The sequence below is a fragment of the Eleutherodactylus coqui genome, chromosome 5 (assembly GCF_035609145.1).
Source record: "Eleutherodactylus coqui strain aEleCoq1 chromosome 5, aEleCoq1.hap1, whole genome shotgun sequence".
NCBI classification, from domain to species: domain Eukaryota; kingdom Metazoa; phylum Chordata; class Amphibia; order Anura; family Eleutherodactylidae; genus Eleutherodactylus; species Eleutherodactylus coqui.
This window is the reverse complement of record NC_089841.1, coordinates 251,673,858-251,697,585: the sequence shown is the minus strand read 5'-3', so window position 1 is coordinate 251,697,585 and position 23,728 is coordinate 251,673,858. Positions and strand designations below refer to the sequence as shown.

The window sequence follows — 23,728 nt, the reverse complement described above, 5'->3', positions numbered from 1 at the left end:
CTCTAGTGTACATATATACATTTGTATAAAATATATAGTGTTAAGGCGGCAGAATACAGTCCTAAGTTCTTGCTCATGGCTCGAAGGTTGCAGGTTCAATCCCTGAATGGTTCAGGTAGCCGGCTCAAGCTTGACTCAGCCTTTCATCCTTCCGAGGTCAGTAAAATGAGCGCCCAGCTTGCTAATGGATAAAGATGACTGGGGAAGGCAATGGCAAACCACCCCGCAAAAAACAGTCTGCCAAGAAAAGGTCACGATGTGACATCACCCGAGGAGTCAGTCATGACTCGGTGCTTGCACCAGGGGACTTTATCTTTACTATAGCTCTAGCTAGCTATCTATCTATATCTCTTTACGAATAGTTTGTGGCTCCTGCTTTTGAACTTACAAATATTTTGTAGCAATTTAAAATATTTTCCCCTTTTTTCCCACAGGCACATGCTGCTTGTTATGCGATCCTGAACCATGAATGTACATTTGGAAGACTACGAAATATGGTGCTTCCACCAAACTGTGTTATTTTACAGTCCCGGAATTTTAGCAAGATGCACTGCTTTAGAATATCGGAGAGTCTCCAAGCTGAGAATGGTTTGTATTGCCCTAATAGGCTTATTTGAAGCATATTTTAATTGTGGAGATTTACGGCATTTTTATTATCAATTAGAAAAACTTTTGTTTGTTAACACATTTTCACATTACAATAAAGCCTTTTCAGGCTTAAAAAACATATCACTTTTGTATTCGTCTGATGAGATCACATTTGCATTGTGGCTGCTCTTTATAATAGCAGCGATACCCCTATTACAGATCTGTCACACAACAGGTTCCGATGACCCTCAGTAGACCCCCCAATGAATATGTGAATAGAGCCTGAAAGTCATCTGAATCCACCCATTCCGGTGGCATGACTGAGTCGTTCATGTGTATGGGGGCCTCCCAACTGTCCTCTGACGGCAGCCATGTGAAAAAGGAATTGAGCATGTTGATCCTTTCTTTCCACAGGAGATGAGCCGCTGCCAGAGGTGTCTGCCAGCGGCCTGTTCCCCTATACACACTGTAATAAACATGCTTGCTTTCCAAATCTGTATATCATGGTGTTGGGAGCAGTGACTACTGGATAAGTGTTTGTCCAGCTCTTAAGAGCAATTTCCACACCACTTTTAAAATTCTTTCATAAAAATATACAATGCCAGAATTGCTTTTTTTTTGTTTCCAATCTCCAAAAAAAAGTAATAAAAAGAGTTCAAAAAGTCGCATGTACCTCAAAGTAATGCCAATAAAAAGTACAGCTGGGTCTGAAAAAAAATCCTGTCTACGGAAAGGTAAAATTTAGTGTTTTTGAATATGGCAAAAGAGAGCAGTTTTAAAAAAAATTGGTCAAACATATAAAAAAAAACAACATATTAACTCTTACCTGCAGATTAAGATGAACATGTCATTTTACTGCACCATGAGCAAAACAAAAAAAAATAGCAGAATTGTTCCCTCCACCCCCCCTTAATCCCACTTTTTTAAAGCTCGGAATACATTATATAGTACATTACATGGTACTGTTAACCAATACACATCGTCCAATCTGAAAAAATATATCCCTATTATTATGGCCTCGTGTGGCGCAGAGTGTTAAGGCAGTAGAATGCAGTCCTAAGCGATCACTCACAACTAGAGATGAGCGAGCATACTCGCTAAGGACAATTGCTCGAGCGAGTATTGTCCTTAGCAAGTACCTGCCCGCTCGGAAGAAAAGGTTCGGGTGCCGGCGGGGGAGAGCAGGGGGGAACGGAGGGCAGATCTCTCTCCCCCCTCCCCCCCCAACTCCTCCCTGCTCACTCCCACAACTCACCGCTCACCTGCGCCGGCAGCCGAACCTTTTCTTCCGAGCGGGCAGGTACTCGCTAAGGACAATACTCGCTCAAGTAATTGTCCTTAGCGAGTATGCTCGCTCATCTCTACTCACGACCTATTGTGAGTGAGAGCGAAGGTTACGGGTTCAATCCCTGCATGGTTCAGATAGCCGGCCCTCTATCCTTTCAAGGTCCGTAAAATGAGTACCTCGCTTGCTGGGGGAGTAATAAGCAAACTACCTGAAAGTGCTTCGGAATAAGTTGGCACATAACAAGTCCCTTTCCTATGGACATCATCGCTGTGCAGCCAGAAGTGAAGACCAGCGCAGGACCAGGCGGGTAAGGGATATATATATATATATATATATATATATATATATATATATATATAATTGTTCCCAAATAACCCCTTCAAAACAGCACTGTGTTTGCTATAGAGAATAAGGTCCATTTTTTTCTGTTGCCATCCTAATAAGCTAGGACTACAATATCCTATTTTTTTTTCTGCATGACTATTGAAGGCCTCTCCTTTGTGCTCCTGCCAGTATTTGATCACCCCTTGTGGCCGTACCTTACAGCGACTGACGTTCTACACATATCTGCAGTCTGAAGTTTCTCCTCGTTTCTAAGGATATATTTACACGGACGAGTTTCACGTATGAGTTTTGTTCCAAATATATGGACTGAACTGGCGCAAAAAATCGTCCATTATTTCCTAAGGGATCTTTTTAAAATAAAAAAAAAAATCGCCTTGCATTCGCACATGCTGTATACCACACAAGATCTTTATGCCAACTGAGAAACTGACTACTTAAGAACACAAAAACCCAAGTAAATCTGATGTGGTCAGTACTGCGATCACATGACCATCTGAGAAGAAAGAGGCCGGGTGTTTCGAATAGAAGCGAATAACTAACCAAGGTCATACTAACTCACTTGTATATAATGTGGGGAGGGGTGAGTGGAGGGGGGCTAATTACATAATGAATTTAAAAAAATCTAAACTTTCACCGGAGTGGCCCTTTAACAGGATTCCATCAGCTCCTAATGTAAAGTTGGATGGTTGCCCACAAAGCCGCCGCTTCTTGTTTACAGTCATCTAATTATGCGCTCGCTTGTAGTGACAGGACGAGTCCTCTTTATTGCAAGCACGCACATAAATACCGTCTGTGTACACAAGGCAGAGGCTGTACACACAGTTGGTGGGGGAGCGGGGAGGAAGGTAGGTATGAGAATGACCGCCACCACTCCTGTGAGCCCATATATTTACTTACTCAGATCATAGGCGCTGGCAGTCTCTGTAAATTAAAGTACATTTTAAAAACACATATACACTAGCATAACCCCCACATATGTGGTAAAAACATCACCGGCAGATGCATCATTCAAATGGGGACTTGATCAGTCTTTCACATTCGCTGTATAAGTGGCTGAGAACGACGGAGCGATCAGGATTTAAACCACATGATTAGTGAATGAGCCAATGATGATTTTTATGAAAGGGACTTGTCATTTCTATAGCACCAACTTATTCCGCAGCGCTTTCAGGTATTTTTTAAAATTTATTACCCCTCGGCAAGCTGGGTACTCGGAAGGATGGAAGGCTGAGTCAACCTTGAGCCGGCTACCTGAACCATGCAGGGATTGAACTCGCAACCATCAAGTCGTGAGTGAGAGCCACACGAGGCCCCATAGTGCTAAAGAATTGTTGGTTATATATAAGATTGGTCATACCGGCGTTGGGGTCGGTTCAGGGATTCCATCTCTCTCCTCTGTTTTTGGAAGAAAGAAACTGAAATAAAATAAGAGAAAAAACTCCTCCCATTGATTTAATTTGGGTTTTAAAAAAAAAGCATTCAGTTTGCTTCCATTCTGTTAAGTTTCAGGTTTTTCGGACGGGGAAATAGCGCGGTCTGCAGCATTCTTGTTCTGTCTCCAGAAATGGAAACTTGACGGAATGGAAGCAAAAAGAAGCCTTTCTGGTTTTTGAAACCCCAGATCCATTTTTATTCCAGTTTCTCTCCTAAAATGTAAATGTTACCATGGAAGTTCTAAATGTACAGCCTCCTCAATGGCCGCCATGTTTTCTGTGGGTCCCAACTGAACCTTATGATGCCAGGAAGAGAATTGGTGAGAAAAAAAATGTTGAAATCCTAGGCATTACTTCTTGCGGCGGATCCTGTTGTACGCCGACTTACAACAAGGCACCCCACACACAGGCAGTTATGTATTACGGACCGGCTTATTGCAGTCAGTGGGCATCTGTGCATTGTGTGCATGATCTGATGCCTTCACCTGTTTCATTATGGGGGGGAAAAAACAATCCTCCCCCCCCCCCCCCACCCATATCCCCATTCTAAACTTGTTTTTTTATTCATAGAGCGAGCGTTCCCATATGGCAATATATAGTATATTTGCATTTACTTTAACCAGTAGATGATGGTGAGCTGAGAGTGAATTGAAATAACCTGGTTAAGGAAGGGTATTGTTTCTCCTTAAAACATGGGAGAAAGTATGAGCCTTGTGTGACGCAGTGTGTTAAGGCAGCAGAATGCAGTCCTAAGCTCTCGCTCACGACCTGAAGGTTGCGTGTTCAATCCCTGCACGGGGCTCGAGGTTGACTCAGCCTTCCATTCTTCTGAGGTCGGTAAAATGAGAACCCAGCTTAGTGGGGGGGTAATAAATAAAGAAAAAAAAATTACCTGAAGGCTGTGGAATAAGTTGATGCTATACAAATAAGAAGTCCATTCCCCCTTCCCTTCAGAAGAACATCTAGAATGTAAGTGAGGAGGCTTATAAGGCCATCCATGCTCCTCTAGGAATTGAACAATGCCCCCATTTTCCTATTTAAAATAACCTAAAGCACAAAATAAGCTTCATCAAAAAAATAATAAACAGTTTGTCAAGCATATGCAGGAACTTGGAGTACTAAGGGTTAATGACACGCACAACTTGGCACAGGATTTTTTTGACACCGTCTAACATACATTGGACGTTGCCAATATCCAGGCTGAATCACCGTCCATAACCCTTAGTACTCCAAGTTTATGGGCACATAAAACCCCCTCATTGTCTGCTGCCTAACTGGTTACTTCTGACACCCATTGAGTCGGGGATGGAGGGACTCTGGGACGTTTCACCACTCCGACCTGCATGAGGGAGTGCTACCCAAACGCGGTTCTAGCTCTCTAACAAATAAAGCCTGTTGCTTGAAATAAGCAGTTACATTTGTTTTCTGACTACATAGGTTATTTGCAGAATTCTTTTGTCTCCATACAACACGCAGTTTTGCACTTCGAATACGTTTCATTTTGTCTACATGAAGCCTGTAAGTCGTCGGTCGTATCGCAGAGGCCCGCCCACGGTTGGTGTAGTTGCCTTCAACAGTGAGGAGCGCAATATGAAGATAAACATCCTAGTATGCTTGGGAGGAAAGAAGCATTGTAAGAAAAAGCTCATTTTTGTCGGCAGTACTGACATCTATATTCTTGTTTTGACAGATGATGAGAATGAAACAGATGGAACTCCACAAGGATCAATCAAGGAAACCCCTCCGTCTGCGGATTCAAGTACGTGCTCCCCACTAGTGTTACCGTAACGTTTTCATCGTCTGTCGGAATCCGTTTTGATTTTACTTTTAATTCGCAATTTTTTACTTATTAAGAAAAAGATGTTTGTTTTTAATTGACTTTTTGTCGTTTGCTGCTGATGAACCCTTTTACTTTCATACTGAATCATTTCGCTGTATGCAGAAGAAAACGTCTTAGTTGCTTTTGGATAGCTTAAAGGATTTGCCTGCTGGGAAAATGCCTGGCATGCGCTGCTCCCCCCGAGCAAAACAAGTGTGCTGCCAGCGGGACCGCGGGTGTTTCGTTGACCGCCCCTGCAGTCTCATTATGGAATGGGCTGTCATTGATTAGGGTTGTAGCCATCGTTGCTGATAAATCATGTCCCTTTCCGTTTCTTACAGATTTGGGCTGCGTAAAAGGACATGATTATTTATTTTTTTTTATTCCTGCTTCCCATTGCCAAAAGTAGTAAATGACGCTATACTCTTTGCTTCCCATGCATCCAGCGCCACAGCGTGAATGCTAAGGTGTGTGATTGGCTGCAGCAGCCTCTGACGTTACTTGTACAGACTGACTGCAGCCTGTTAATACAGACCCGCTGCGGTGAACAGAGCCAGGAAAGGGGAGTATAGCCTATATTTTCTCCATGGGGAGCACGAATTAAAAAAAAAAAAATTGAACAACCTTTTTAAAGGGGTTGTCCTATAAAGGCAGCCCATGTCCAAAAGTCAGTTTAGAGCATAGGAACATCATGAAGGGGGTACCTTTTATATTACACAGACATTCTTCTCAATGGCCACCATGTAATACTAGATCTTCCCTGCAGTGACTACTGGAAAACCACAAAATCTCACAGCAAAAGCATCTATTAAATGCGAACGCTGGAAAAGGCACCCGGGGTGATCTGTAGAGACGCCTCCCACCTCCGCCCAGTTGTCTACTTTTGAAAAGGGTTGTATTTTGATTAAGAACAATTTGGAGCAGTTAAAGTAAAATTGGGAAGGTGTGTGGCCAGAGCCTAAATATCCCCTTAAGAAGTCCGCCAACAAAGATCCAATAGTCATGTCCATCATCTTTTCTGGGAAGCCGCCCTCAGTGCCTTTTTTAAGTGTCACTGTGAATGGTGTTTACATTTATTGATTGTGTATGGCAACACAATCCAAAAGTTAGGCCGGTTTCACATCTGCATTGGAGCTTCCGTCACAGATTTGGCAGTCCAGCACTGTTCGGTCCCGTCCTGAGACGGAGACGTTCGACTGCAGAGGTTCCCCTTTCCTGCTTCCCGAACTGAACCCCGAGCCCAGATGTAAAACACCCTAACCGCGCTATTATTATTGACTCTCTTAAAATAGATTAAAGACTATTTTAAACCTTTTTATCAATATTTATTTAACCAATTTCAGTTGCTTTTAGTTGAAAATTGCTCCTAAACTGCTATCTTTATTCAGCTATACGCACACAGTGGATACCGGAGACTCAGGGCATCGGGGATTCAGGGAGCGGATACACTGTGCAGAGAGGATGAATTCAGTGAGCCCGCTTCCAGCCAAAAACACACAAATAAAATGGTGTATTGCTACATAAATGTTGTGGTTTTGGATCCGTTATTCTTTTTCTAACTAGAACTAGTTTTTGGCACTATAACTGTGCCAACAATGCCTGCGAATGGCTGCAGGCACAGTGAAGAGCAGGCGTCGCCTGTCGTCGGTAGCGCTAGCTGAAGACTAATTTAACTTGATAGCGGTCTTCAGCTGAATCTGCTTGTAGCCTCTCAAGGCCGTGGGAGAACCAATGCAGACACTCTGATTGTGTCCTGCAAACAGCAGAAAGTATACGTCAGTCTACATATCATATTCATGACTGCACACGCGAGAGATTGCCCTATGCCTTCAGAAGCACAAAGAGATTAAAGGACCATTCCCATCAGACCACTTCTGGACAGACTTCTCTAAACAGTAGATGGGTACACCTCGTTCCTACTGGTTATTACCATTTCTGAGTTGATGGCTTTGCTGGTCATCTTTCGATTTTGAAGGGAAATAAGCATGATGCTCCAGGTTTCCATGGCCGACCGCTGCACCTACTGTCCTCAACATTGTCCCTTTCTTTGTGCTTCTTCAAAAAGACCTTGAACAATCGATCTTGAAACTCCAGTCTGCTTGGAAGTCTTTGCCTGGGAGAGACCTTGCTGATCTTGTTGCTGTGTACAGTCTCGTCATGGTGTATGACCTGAGACATGAAACTGTCTTCCACAACCTCACCTTTGTAGCAGAATTTGGCAGTTCTTCACCCGGCTTTAAGCCTCCTACACAGCTGTTTGTGTTTCAGTTACTGTCTGTATTTCAACCTACATATAAAAATGATTATCCTTAAAGGAGATGTCCCGCGCCGAAACGGGTTTTTTTTTTTTTAAACCCCCCCCCCGTTCGGCGCGAGACAACCCCGATGCAGGGGTTAAAAAAACCACCCGCACAGCGCTTACCTGAATCCCGGCGCTCCGGTGACTTCTCTACTCACCGCTGAAGATGGCCTCTTCCTCCGTGGACCGCAGCTCTTCTGTGCGGTCCACTGCCGATTCCAGCCTCCTGATTGGCTGGAATCGGCACGTGACGGGGCGGAGCTACACGGAGCTACACGGAGCCCCATAGAGAACAGCAGAAGACCCGGACTGCGCAAGCGCGGCTAATTTGGCCATCGGAGGCCAAAAATTAGTCGGCACCATGGAGACCAGGACGCTAGCAACGGAGCAGGTAAGTAAAAAACTTTTTATAACTTCTGTATGGCTCATAATTAATGCACAATGTATATTACAAAGTGCATTATTATGGCCATACAGAAGTGTATAACCCCACTTGCTGCCTCGGGACATCTCCTTTAACTGTTTAGTATAATTGGTTAATCCTACACCTGATTGTAATCCTACAAAATCCCTAACTTTGTGCAAGTGTACCAAGAGGAATTGATGGTGTTTGGAAGGCAAAGGGCGGTTGCACAGAATGTTGATTTTGATTGAGATTTCTTTTGTTCATTTGCATTTTTTTAATTGACAAAAAACTGTTATTTCAGAAAGCATTCTTACTTTGCAACAGTTTTACACACCTGCCTAAAACTTTTTCACAGAATTGTATAGCTTTGCAGTTTTACTGGAATATCTAGATCAATACGGTCGTGTGCTCTGGGTGGTTAGAGAGGTTTTCCAAGTTCCCACAAATTTTAATAAAAGTCATGGATCATTATAAGACAAGGAGGCAGAGCTCAGCTGTTCATAAAGCCTTTGGTTCAGCTCTGCTGCACCCTGCTGTCTGTGCTTTCTGGCACTGCCGTGGTGATGTCATTGACCACCTATGAGACCACTGAGACCCGTGATTAACTGCAGCGGTCATGTGAGTAACCAGTCAATCGCCACTGCAGCGCTAAAACTTCCTTAACTTGCCATAGAATAATTCTGCTTTTCCCTTCACCCATTTTCAGAAGATATTACGTGATGTATTGCACATATTGTTAAACATCTCCAATTATACGGTACAATTTTTAAAGATTCATTTTTAGGCTTGTGTCCATTCTCTAATTGAGTTTTATGACTGTCCTGATATTACAAAGTTCATAGCAGGTCCTGTCTAACAAAAGTAGGACAGGATTTCCTACAGTCCCATTAAAAGCAAGCTATAAACCCTCCAAACAAAAACCTAGTTACAACCACAATCGGTCTGTGCCTATAAATGTACATAAGAAGTGGAAGGAAACCAATTTGGAAATAGTCAAGCACAGGAAAGGCTCTAGCTAAGATGTGTAGTAGACCTTGGATTAGTTTCCTAGAACACTCCACCTCCTTTGTGTATGTCCGGAAATCCTTTTATGCACTAGTAGATGTTCTTGCAAGGAAAACTTTATACACTCCTTGTCAAAAATAAATGAAGCACCTAGAAGGGAATTGTCAGAATGGAACGATTGTAACATTGATCTAAGTGATTACAATATCAGAGCAAAAGGATCATTCATTGCGGAAAACTGAACCCTTGGAGGGGGGCTCTAGTACCCTGTTGTACCGCCTCTAGCTTGGATACAAGATGTGATATGGGCAGGCATGGAGGCTCTAGTACCCTGTTGTACCGCCTCTAGCTTGGATACAAGATGTGAAACGGGCAGGCATGGAGACTCTAGTACCCTGTTGTACCGCCTCTAGCTTGGATACAAGATGTGATACAGGTGGGCATGGAGGCTCTAGTACCCTGTTGTACCGCCTCTAGCTTGGATACAAGATGTGATACAGGTGGGCATGGAGGCTCTAGTACTCTGTTGTACCGCCTCTAGCTTGGATACAAGATGTGATACAGGTGGGCATGGAGGCTCTAGTACTCTGTTGTACCGCCTCTAGCTTGGATACAAGATGTGATACGGGCAGGCATGGAGGCTCTAGTATCGTGTTGTACCGCCTCTAGCGTGGATACAAGATGTGATACAGACGGGCATGGAGGCTTTAGTACCCTGTTGTACCGCCTCTAGCTTGGATACAAGATGTGATATGGGCAGGCATGGAGGCTCTAGTACCCTGTTGTACCGCCTCTAGCTTGGATACAAGATGTGATATGGGCAGGCATGGAGGCTCTAGTATCCTGTTGTACCGCCTCTAGCGTGGATACAAGATGTGATACAGACGGGCATGGAGGCTCTAGTACCCTGTTGGGCTGCCTCTAGCGTGGATACAAGATGTGATACAGACGGGCATGGAGGCTTTAGTACCTGTTGTACCGCCTCTAGCTTGGATACAAGATGTGATACAGGCAGGCATGGAGGCTCTAGTATCCTGTTGTACCGCCTCTAGCGTGGATACAAGATGTGATACAGACGGGCATGGAGGCTTTAGTACCCTGTTGTACCGCCTCTAGCTTGGATACAAGATGTGATATGGGCAGGCATGGAGGCTCTAGTATCCTGTTGTACCGCCTCTAGCGTGGATACAAGATGTGATATGGGCAGGCATGGAGGCTCTAGTACTCTGTTGTACCGCCTCTAGCGTGGATACAAGATGTGATACAGACGGGCATGGAGGCTTTAGTACCTGTTGTACCGCCTCTAGCTTGGATACAAGATGTGATACAGGCAGGCATGGAGGCTCTAGTATCCTGTTGTACCGCCTCTAGCGTGGATACAAGATGTGATACAGACGGGCATGGAGGCTTTAGTACCCTGTTGTACCGCCTCTAGCTTGGATACAAGATGTGATATGGGCAGGCATGGAGGCTCTAGTATCCTGTTGTACCGCCTCTAGCTTGGATACAAGATGTGATACAGACGGGCATGGAGGCTTTAGTACCCTGTTGTACCGCCTCTAGCTTGGATACAAGAATTGATACAGACTGCCATGCAGGCTCTAGTACCCTGTTGGCTGCCTCTTGCTTGGATACAGGATGTGATACGGGGGAGCATGGAGGCTCTAGTACCCTGTTGTACTACCTCTTGCTTGGATACAAGATGTGATACAGACTGGCATGGAGGCTCTAGTACCCTGTTGGGCTGCCTCTAGCTTGGAAACAAGATGTGATACGGGCGGGCATGGAGGTTCTAGTACTCTGTTGTACTACCTCTTGCTTGGATACAAGATGTGATACAGACTGGCATGGAGGCTCTAGTACCCTGTTGTACCACCTCTAGCTTGGATACAAGATGTGATACGGGTGGACATGGAGGTTTTAGTACCCTGTTGTACCGCCTCTAGCTTGGATACGAGATGTGATACGGATGGGCATGGAGGCTCTAGTACCCTCTTGGGCTGCGTCTAGCTTGGATGCAAGACGTGACTATGGGTGGGCCTGGGGGCACATAGCTTCTATATGGTATCCTGCAGCATTTTGGTCCATGTCAAATTTTCCCTTACATATTCTATTGCCGATAAATCTGGCTACCAGGCAGGCATGGAAGTGTAAAAATGTTGTGTAGACATTCCTGTGACCCCCTTGTGTGTGGCCGAGCATTATCCTCCTGGAAAATGCCTTTTGGAAGCTGCCATGAGAGAACACATGTGGCTGCAGGATGTCCTGAACATATCACTGGGCTGTCCATTGTCCCTTGTACTATTACTAGGGGTGACCGTCTGTCATATGCGATGGCTCCCCAGACCATTACACCAGCGGTGGGAGCAGGGTGCCGTTCCACAGCGATGGCAGGATTAAGGTGCTCACCCGTAAGTCTCAAGACACGAACACATCATCGGTGAGTGTCAAAGACAGTACAGGTATTGCGTGACATGAGACCAAATGTTATTCAGCCAAGCGCTTGGAAATGGTTCCGACCGAGCAGTCGTAGCTGCTTGTAGTTGTCAGATGATCCTCTCTACTGTTGATCTGTTGAGGGCATCTTGAGCCCAGTCACCTTGTGTGCCCTCACACATCCACTGGTCCCAACACACAGTGGGCAATTCGTTAATACGACCATCCAGCTTCTCACACCCCAATAATGCGCCCCTCTCAAACTCTGGTAGCGGGGTGAAATCTCTTCTCTGCGTCATAGAGCCGTCTAGTGGTCAACAAGCTCTACACAAGCGGAAGAAGAGGTCACTACACACAAGGAGCCTCCGAGAGCCTCTTATAGGCCAAGAGGGGAACCACTTTCAGGGCCTCTGGTGACAAGACCGTCCATCTAATCACCACATATCTGCCTGAGATGGAACTGTTTTGCCGGAAAACGACAACTTTTTGGATTTGTTTTGCCAAATAGAGTATATATGGCTCTGAAGGAAAATCCTGATACATAATAGATTACCGATCAATAGGTCACTTCCACACTGTTACTGACTTTCAGGGTATAAAATTATTTTAGTTGGAATGAGAAAATAGTTTTGGTGATATTTAGAGTCCTTACAACTGGATCCTGGATAACCTAAGAAAACCCCCTAGAGAACAGTAGATTCTATTACTCTGTTGCCATTTGTGTGCAGTCTATCCTGATAAGGCAGTGTACATTTTTCCGTTTGGGCATTTTTAGGGCACATTTCCCTTTTCCAGGTTTCAGATCTTTTTAAAGGTACAACTGTCCATTGTAGATGCAAGATGTCTTATGTCAATTATTAATAGATGTTAAGTGGCCATTAGAAATGCAGAAGCTTCAGGATGCGAGTGTCTGCTGTCTGTCTATATGCTAAATATTAAACATAAGGTTTGTCCTTGTTCGGGCTCTGTGCCGTATTGGAGGCTAACTGCCTCATTTCTGTCTTAATTAGATGGTTGAACAAATCTCTCCGTTTAGGCTGTGATCATATCTGGTAATGACAACTGCTTTAGAAAGTAAAGCAATTGTTCAGATATTCTGGTAATGCTGAATTGTGGCTCTTTTATTAAAAAGACTTTAGGTGGCCGACACTGCCGATCATGTAATGTGTATCGCAGCCTTCCGACCCTCCCCTAACGGCGGATGTCAAGGGAGATCATGAAGTACAGCTGCCAAATTCTTGTGTTCTTAGGAGATAAGCCATAGCCAGAGGTGTCTGACAGTGACTTACCTCTCTACATTCAGAACTCACAAACAGTTGGCTGAGCATGCATGTGTATGCTTGTTTTGGAGCGAGATAGCTGTCAACCAGATGAGCATCTGATGTGTTTGATCAGCCCAAGGCTGCTTTCGCACGGCTATGTAAATCATGCGAGGTTTGTGTGATGTGAGAATGGGGTCATATACACGAGCGTTTTTGCCCCCCTCCCCCCTGTATAGGGTGGGAGGCATTTTTGACGCAAATGCCTTGCATCCATGGGGACATCGCATGAGCGTGATATCGGAGTGAGTTTCACAGCCCGATATCGTGCATGCCCACGTGTAATTAGCCTTAGGGAAACTTTAGAGGCCGTCCCATGGGCTACTGACAAACTATCGCTTCTGTGCTTTACAATAGTCATTCAAATGAATGGAGGCGGAGCGGGCCAGGATCATTCCGGTTACCTCTCTCCATTGACAGTGAACAGGAAGCGCTAAAGCATTGAGTAGCTTCAGGTCACACAGCCTGGCAGTCGCTCAGTTTTTAGTTCTGCTAAAAACCAAACGACTCCGACAGGTGAGGGACTTCTTACTCTGTACCCTGTCGGCGGCCACATGTACATGGAATGACTATCATACGATAGTTTTTGTGTTCTGTTTTTTTTTACACTGGCTGAGAATCACTAATCTGTTAATGAAGGATGGTTTGCCCCATTGGGCTATATGTGGTCGGCTGCGCACCTCCCTGTTCACATCGGAAGAAGTGCAGATCTCCAGCGAGCATTTTTAGGTTTCCCAAAAAGCCATGATCCGTTGACATACAGGCCGTGTAAAAGAGACTTGAAGCTAGTCATAGACTTGAGCATTTGGTTGGCGACGCTCCTCTGTAATCTCATGCCTGCAGTTATTAGCATCCAACCGTTATCCAACGTTAGCCGTCAGAGGAAAAGGAGATCCTTTTCTTCTCCCCAATATATAGAGCCGTAGCAAAGTTTAACTTGTGTGATACTGCGACCCAGCAAAGCCAAGGAAAAGCTATAAAAGGGGCAAATGAACTGAAGCACTGAACTTCTTAACTCCTTCTTAAAGGGGTTGTCCCGCGAAAGCAAGTGGGGGTAAGCACTTCTGTATGGCCATATTAATGCACTTTGTAATATACATCGTGCATTAATTATGAGCCATACAGAAGTTATTCACTTACCTCCTCCGTTGCTGGCGTCCTCGTCTCCATGGTGCCGTCTAATTTCAGCGTCTAATCTCCCGATTAGACGCGCTTGCGCAGTCCGGTCTTCTCCCTGGTGAATGGGGCCGCTCGTGCCGGAGAGCTGCTCCTCGTAGCTCCGCCCCGTCACGTGTGCCGATTCCAGCCAATCAGGAGGCTGGAATCGGCAATGGAACGCACAGAGCCCACGGTGCACCATGGGAGAAGACCTGCGGTCCACCGTGGGTGAAGATCCCGGCGGCCATCTTAGCAAGGTAAGTAAGAAGTCGCCGCAGCGCGGGGATTCGGGTAAGTACTATCCGCTTGTTCTTTTTTTTACCCCTGCATCGGGTTTCTCGCGCCGAACGGGGGGCCTATTGAGAAAAAAAAAAACCCGTTTCGGCGCGGGACAACCCCTTTAAGTTAAACTTTGCCACATCTGTAGCCTTCTTCGATCAGTTTAAAGTGACTTCTCTTCACAGTGGACATCTGATGTTCTATTTAACGGGTGTTTGGGCAAGTCCATAGTTATTACCGTGGAGCATTACTTCTAGTTCAGCACTGTAACAGTATTTTCAGTTTCTCTTTCACACTTTGTAACATTGTAAGATTAATAAGCAAGCATAAATCTGTCAGTGTTTAATCTAGTGAAAAGCAAAACCTTCATAAACCTCACAAATATGGCAATCAGATTAACCCCAGGTCAAATCCCATCACCCACAGTAATCTAGTGCATAGAACTTTAAATATTGCTTTCAAGAGGGGCTTCAAAATCCCTTTTAACCCCTTAGTACCGCAGGACTTAAAGGGGTTGTCCCGAGGCAGCAAGTGGGTCTATACACTTCTGTATGGCCATAATAATGCACTTTGTAATGTACATTGTGCATTAATTATGAGCCATACAGAAGTTATAAAAAGTTTTATACTTACCTGCTCCGTTGCTAGCGTCCTCGTCTCCATGGTGCCGACTAATTTTTGGCCTCCGATGGCCAAATTAGCCGCGCTTGCGCAGTCCGGGTCTTCAGCAGTCTTCTATGGAGCCGCTCGTGCCAGAGAGCGGCTCCGTGTAGCTCCGCCCCGTCACGTGCCGATTCCAGCCAATCAGGAGGCTGGAATCGGCAGTGGACCGCACAGAAGAGCTGCGGTCCACGGAGGCAGAGGATCCCGGCGGCCATCTTCACAGGTAAGTATAGAAGTCACCGGAGCGCGGGGATTAAGGTAAGCGCTCCGGTGAGCTTTCTGTACGTCCCTGCATCGGGGTTGTCTCGCGCCGAACGGGGGGGGGGGGTTGAAAAAAAAAAAACCCGTTTCGGCGCGGGACAACCCCTTTAAGTTTACGTCCTGGCTGCGGGGTACTTAGCGCAATAGGATGTAATTTGGCGTCCTGTGGATGGCGCGGGCTCTGTTGCTGAGCCCATGCCATCCCACAGAGGGAGACGCCTGTTAATAATAGCTGGCCTCCTGCTGCAACAATGGGGAGAGATAAGAACTGCAATCCCGGCGGTTAACCCCTTACAGCGTGCTCCCCCTGTGATACAATCAGATTATATAGTGCGGAGGAACAATGGTGTCCCGGCTTAACATTGCCTATGATCACTATTGTAAGCGATAAGGCATTGCAGTACAGAAGTCCTGTGATGCATTAACATTGTGATCATAGCTGTTATGGTTCAAATCCCCTACAAGGGCATAAAAAAGTAGAGTGAAAAAAGTTTAAATAAACCGTCCCCCCCGTTTTTTGTTTGTTTGTTTTGCACACTTCTTTTTTTTTTATTTTGTACAAATGTGGAAAAACCTTAAAATAATTTTGGTATCAGTCATACCAGCTTGCAAGAAAAAAATTATCGTTTCATTTATGCTGCATGATTAACACTGTGAAAACAAATTGGCAGAATTGATGTGTTTTTCTCTCAGCGCTCTAAAAAAAAGAGTTTTACAATACATTCATTATTTTATATACCCCAAAAATAGTACCAATAAAAACTACGAATCGCCATGCAAAAAACAAGCCCTCATACGGCCGTGTGGACAGAAAAATAAAAGTTATTGCTTCTGAAGAATGGAGATGAAAATCCCCCAAAAATTGTTGCAACCTTATGGCCAAAATGGGCCGCGACCTTAAGGGGTTCTGACATGAATAATGTTTTTATGCTTTAGCAGCCATTGTTCCCTGGTGTGCCTAATGGACCCAGGGAACCCACGGTTTAATGGCTGCTAAAGCATAAAAAGATAATACTTACCTTGTCTTCTGTTGTTGTTGACATCGGGGGGTCATCTCCCGGCAGGCGCTGCTCCTCTTCTTCTGTCTGCACGAGCCGCGCCGCTCCGGGATCGCGCGCATGCGCAGTGGAGAGGTGCCCTCTGACAGGAGTCAAGACGGGCTGCGTCTCCACTGCGCATGCGCAGCACTCCGGAGTTCAGCCGGACGGACGGGCTGCCCACAGCAAGCACTGCTTGTGACGTGCTTGCTGTGGCCGTCCGTCCGTTGACCTCGGAAGTGCCTGACGGACGGACCAGAGCAGGAAGCGGTCTTTTTGACCGCTCCTGCTCTGCTTTAAAGGCACAGAAGAAGATGGCGGCTGGAGGGGACATGCCTGGCGATCGGGCCAGGCCAGGCGAGTACAATTTTTTTTTTTTGATGTCAGAACCCCTTTAAGAGGTTAAAATATTTCAATGAAGTGACATTTACACAGGTGAGCGTGATATCGCGTTTTCCAACATGCGGTTTTCACGCCGATTCAAGGTGTTTTTATTTGTTTTGGTTTTTTTATTCAGGAACGCCTCGCATCACTTTTGTGAAATTGCGATCCTCAGGGGCTTGTTTCACGCGCGTCAGATGGTGTGTAAGGATTCTGCCTTCTGAACACACCATTACATTGTTCCTGTCCTCATGGGGGATCACATTCTGAATTTCACCTTTTTAGTATGCTTTTATTGTGTGGGAGCAAAACTGGAGTACCTGGAGGAAACTCATTCAAACAGGTAGAGCAGACGTGTCCTCAATCGGCTGATCGGGCAAAGAGCGTTCATGGGGGGCTCATGCCCAGTAACTGGCGCGTGTAATTAAGTCTACCTTTAGGGTCCCTTTACTCGTCTACCTGGCCTTTACTTTGGCCGATTCATACTTTGTGTGGGATGAATGATCGTTCGTGTCGTTGTTCATCCCTCCATAGAAGATGATCGCTGTCAACAACACATCCCCCATTCACAGGGGGGAAATGTGCAACCAACAACGGAGACTGTTTCAGCTGCACAAAAGATGTTATCAGCTGACGAGCCGGAGGAGTTTACTTACTCATTAGTTGGTTGATTGGCTGCAGCTTTACGCACCCCAACAATCGAGTTAACAAGCGTTGAGTTAGTCCCTGTAAAGGCGCCATTAGTCTATATGTTATAGTCATAAGTAAACGGCAGCATAGATGGTAGATGAATAAAATCCAAGTCGTTATTGTTCCATATTTAAAACGTGGACCAGTAACGTTTCGACCAGTATGGTCTCTGTCAAGACAAGGCCTGACAAGGACCATACTGGTCAACACGCTACTATTTGATTGACTTTGGGGCTTTTTTGGCTCATTGTCCCCACTTAGGCTCTGCATTGTTTTTCCTCCCCACCCTGGCTGGGTTGAAATAGATGAGTGAGTGCTGCTGGACCCTATACTTGCAGATTAGTCTATATGTTGACCGTGGCATAACTAGGACTTCTTCAGTGCCTAGAACAATGTGTAAATGCTGTTTTGCTGTGTTTTTCTTTAATATCATTTTAAAGTAGTAGTTCAGTGCTGGTTTGTGGGACGCTTCTACGGTATTATAAATCGAATATTAGTTGTCTTTCCGAATGCAATTTTGGATGCCTTGGTTTTTTTTTTCCAGAAGGCAAACAAGAATACAAAAATTGCAATAAAAACGAGGAATAAGACCTACTGCATGTTTAGAAGAAAAACTCTGCCCCCCTAAAACTGCCTTATAAAATTGTGTGTAGTACAAGCAAACGAATGGCTGTTGTGGCAAAGTCCGCAAGAAAACCATTTGTGTGCATGCAAGGCCATATTTACACGTCATGTGACCATAAGAAGATGCCTTCATTAAAGACCCTTTTAGATTCGCCATTCTTGCTATACTAGTTTCTGAGGAGTTGTAATGCTAATTGGTCAACAATCATCAACGATAAAACTGTTCTGTTATTGATTATCAATTGTAATACCGTAAAAAATGTTACCAGTGGCACAATGTGTTACATAAAGTGCTGCCCAATAGTACTTTACATATTTGTGCATGGACATTTACACATATTGCTTCTTAGCGCACAGCCTAGTGTTCAGAGGGATCCCCCCCCCCCATACAAACCCTGAACGCACAGGACATAACTGTTAGCATTAAGACGTTAAAAACTATTGTTCTCTTATTTTAATACAAAACCCATTGGAAAGCAGTTGAAAGAGTTAACAAACTGTTGCACAGAAAGTGACCAAATTAAAAAGTCAAGTTTAAGGCGCAACGATTATCACTCAAAATACATTCAAACGATGGCATATGGGCGATCATCGTTGCGCGTACACGCTGCCATCGTTTACTCTTTGGCTAATCAATGATTTTAAGGTGAGCTTAAAATCAATCGTTCAGCCAAAGAGAGATTACAGGGACCGCACGCTGTGTTCTGCACAAGAGTTGAAGATCACATTGTATTCTGCTGACAGCCCATGCGAGAACAGTGAAGCTGTGTGCAGAGCTCAAACCACATGCTGGGCTCTGCAAACAGCTCCTGGGGGCCCTTTTACTCGCAAATGAAGCTGCTAAAGTGTTAATGGACATTAGTGGCCATTAACACTTGATGCAAAACAATCGTTAAAACGGTCAATCTTTCAATCGTTGAAAGATTGTCTTTGCGTGTAAATGGGCTTTTACTTGTACAGCACCATATTGTAACTAAATTACACCCCCTATACCGTAAGTAACAAATATCACCAGTGACAGATTAATACCGCTTGATTGCTTCTGAATTAAGTAAAGGTATTAATAAGCTGAAAGTGCCGCCATGTTATGAGTGACTATTTCCACCGTACTGAGACTACATACAGTAATCATATAGCCTTGATTAAACTGGAGTACCATAACATATGAGGATATCTGAAGCCTGATGAAATGTTAGATGAAGCCGTGTGCTTGGACCCAGTATGGCTGCACATGGAGATCCTGTGGGTAGATACTCCGGGTCTGTAAGCGGTGTGTTGTTGTGCTTCTGTGGGGCGGGCCATTTTACCCAATACCGCTATGTGCAAGGGGCCTTGTAGCTACAAGTAGGTCTACAGAATTCCTACCAGTCTATATAGCTATAAAAATGTAAAATAAAGGCTTTTCCCCTACTTGTTGATTATGTATATTTTGTCTGTATTTCATGACCTATGTGTTAGTTGTGATTATGTATCCTTTGGGCTACAAGGTTTATAGCCATTTTCTTTCTTTTCAGGCAAACAGAGTTTGAAGATTTATGATGGCCACGATGCAATAAAGCGCAATCAGCCCAGGATAATCTCTGTTCCAAGAATTGCAAAAAGTGAAGAAGTTGTGGTAAACTTATTATAAGCCATTCCTGCTGCAAGTGTTAGCGTAGTATAGCTCACCACAATGCTCCTAATCTAGATTTTTATATAAATGATGGTAGCGTGATAAATAATACATGCACTATGGGGCAGATTTACTTAGATTACAGCTTTATATGGCGGCCTAAGTAATGTTACACTGGCATGAAGTGCACCAAATGTACTAATAGGCACAAGTCTCTTAATACATTAGGCGCACCTTTTGGCTTTTTATGTACCAAACATGAAGTTTAGACCTATTATGAGCTGGTGGAGATTTGGGCTATGATTTATGGCATAAATTATAGTAAATCTGATAGGCCACAAGCAGCCATAACCCCAAACCCCACCCCCACCCCACCCCCCTAAGCTAGGCTCTGCCCCTTTTTTAAACCAGTGTAAAATAGCATAATGTCTTCCCACATTGTGCTTTGTGACCCCCTGTATTCCAAATTTTTCAAACTGGATGTGCATGAATATTAGGGTCCTTCCTGATTACAAAATGTAACGGCTGCTTCTACAGTCTGACATCCGATTGTCTTGGCATATGATTTTTTTTCTTTTTTTTTTTTAATGGATATGGTGTGGGATTGTGTAAAATTGTTAAAATTTTGGAATGGGGTACTAGAGATAATTAAAAATAATTATATATCTTGTTGATATTGGTCTTAATACCAAAACTTGTATACTGGGTATTCTTGATGGGCACTTTTTATGGGGGAGGGGGTGATTCAGAGAGACCCTCTGGCTGGGTTCACAAGTGCGGTGACCCGGGCCTCCTAAGCGATCTCATTTGATTGAGTATATGCATGAGGATATTATACTATGACTCAAACAGTGACTGATGTTCCTTAAGTGAATTAAGTTAACGGCTAGGAAGGGTTTGATTTAGCGGACAGCTTATGTTTCTTTGTCTTCTTGTTACAGGAGGCCTCCTTGAGAGCATTTTACATTCCTGATGATCCTCAGGACTATGAACTTCAGACGCTGACTCAGCAGACATTGGTCTCCGATGACATCATTAACAGGAATGGCGCTACAGATGATGGCAAAGGCAGTTCTGTGTTCAAAGAGGCGACACCTGAAGCTTGGATAATTAGGGCAAAGCCAAAGGAGCAGGAAGTCATTAAAGTTTATCTTGGCTGGATGAAGTAGGTTATGTTAGTGACTCTATGCATGCTCCTATCTTCACAGTGACTCCGTTTTGGCTTAAGTAACAACAAATAGCTTAGATTTCTTAATAAAAGGCAAAATAATTGTGATAATTTTTCAAATTTTAGAGGAATAACTTAAAGCTACTGGACCATAAAACAAAAGCCGTAACGGGGTCACCCAGTGTAAAGGTGGCTTCACACGAGTGTGTTTTTGTGCATGTACACGTGCGCACAAAAACTTGCTTCTATTAGGACCAGTGCATTCCCTATGGTGTGTTCACATGTCCGTGCATTTACGATAGTGAATGCACGCATTATCTACAAGTATAAGCTCTTCCCTGAAAACCAACAATTTTAGTGTTTAGAAAGGAAAAAAAAAAAAATATATAAATATATATGAATATATATATATATATATATATATATATAAATATATATGAATATATATATATATAAATATATATGAATATATATATATATAAATATATATGAATATATATATATATAAATATATATGAATATATATATATATAAATATATATGAATATATATATATATAAATATATATGAATATATATATATATAAATATATATGAATATATATATATAAATATATATGAATATATATATATAAATATATATGAATATATATATATAAATATATATGAATATATATAAATATATATGAATATATATATATATATATAAATATATATGAATATATATATATATATAAATATATATGAATATATATATATATAAATATATATGAATATATATATATATAAATATATATGAATATATATATATATAAATATATATGAATATATATATATATAAATATATATGAATATATATATATATAAATATATATGAATATATATATATATATATATAAATATATATGAATATATATATATATATAAATATATATGAATATATATATATATATAAATATATATGAATATATATATATATATAAATATATATGAATATATATATATATATATAAATATATATGAATATATATATATATAAATATATATGAATATATATATATATAAATATATATGAATATATATATATATAAATATATATGAATATATATATATATAAATATATATGAATATATATATATATAAATATATATGAATATATATATATATAAATATATATGAATATATATATATATAAATATATATGAATATATATATATATAAATATATATGAATATATATATATATAAATATATATGAATATATATATATATAAATATATATGAATATATATATATATAAATATATATGAATATATATATATATAAATATATATGAATATATATATATATAAATATATATGAATATATATATATATAAATATATATGAATATATATATATATGAATATATATGAATATATATATATATGAATATATATGAATATATATATATATGAATATATATATGAATATATATATATATGAATATATATGAATATATATATATATGTATATATGAATATATATATATATGAATATATATATATATATATATATGAATATATATATATATAAATATATATGAATATATATATATATAAATATATATGAATATATATATATATATAAATATATATGAATATATATATATATAAATATATATGAATATATATATATATAAATATATATGAATATATATATATATAAATATATATGAATATATATATATATAAATATATATGAATATATATATATATAAATATATATGAATATATATATATATAAATATATATGAATATATATATATATATAAATATATATGAATATATATATATATATAAATATATATGAATATATATATATATATAAATATATATGAATATATATATATATATAAATATATATGAATATATATATATATATAAATATATATGAATATATATATATATATAAATATATATGAATATATATATATATATAAATATATATGAATATATATATATATATAAATATATATGAATATATATATATATATAAATATATATGAATATATATATATATATAAATATATATGAATATATATATATATATAAATATATATGAATATATATATATATATAAATATATATGAATATATATATATATATAAATATATATGAATATATATATATATATAAATATATATGAATATATATATATATATAAATATATATGAATATATATATATATAAATATATATGAATATAAATATATATGAATATATATATATATAAATATATATGAATATATATAAATATAAATATATATGAATATATATAAATATAAATATATATGAATATATATAAATATAAATATATATGAATATATATAAATATAAATATATATGAATATATATAAATATAAATATATATGAATATATATAAATATATATGAATATATATAAATATATATGAATATATATAAATATATATGAATATATATAAATATATATGAATATATATAAATATATATGAATATATATAAATATATATGAATATATATAAATATATATGAATATATATAAATATATATAAATATATATAAATATATATGAATATATATAAATATATATGAATATATATAAATATATATGAATATATATAAATATATATGAATATATATAAATATATATGAATATATATAAATATATATGAATATATATAAATATATATGAATATATATGAATATATATGAATATATATGAATATATATGAATATAAATATATATGAATATATATGAATATAAATATATATGAATATATATGAATATATATACATACATACACACACACACACACACACACACACACACACACAGTTACCTGTCCGCCACTGCCCTGTCCCCCACAGGGAAAAAAAATTCCCTGATGCAGCAAAGGAA

General features: G+C 40.3%; 1 protein-coding gene across 1 annotated transcript in view; it reads left to right on the top strand.

Annotated features, from left to right (window-relative positions):
- The window catches only part of DGKQ (diacylglycerol kinase theta), a 123,164-nt gene that overhangs the window by 53,298 nt on the left and 46,138 nt on the right, over positions 1-23,728 (top strand). Inside the window, exons 6-9 of the mRNA XM_066604481.1 lie at positions 435-588; positions 5,345-5,413; positions 19,546-19,646; positions 20,585-20,808. Coding sequence (XP_066460578.1) covers positions 435-588; positions 5,345-5,413; positions 19,546-19,646; positions 20,585-20,808 — 548 coding nt within the window. The remainder of the gene's footprint in view (positions 1-434; positions 589-5,344; positions 5,414-19,545; positions 19,647-20,584; positions 20,809-23,728) is intronic.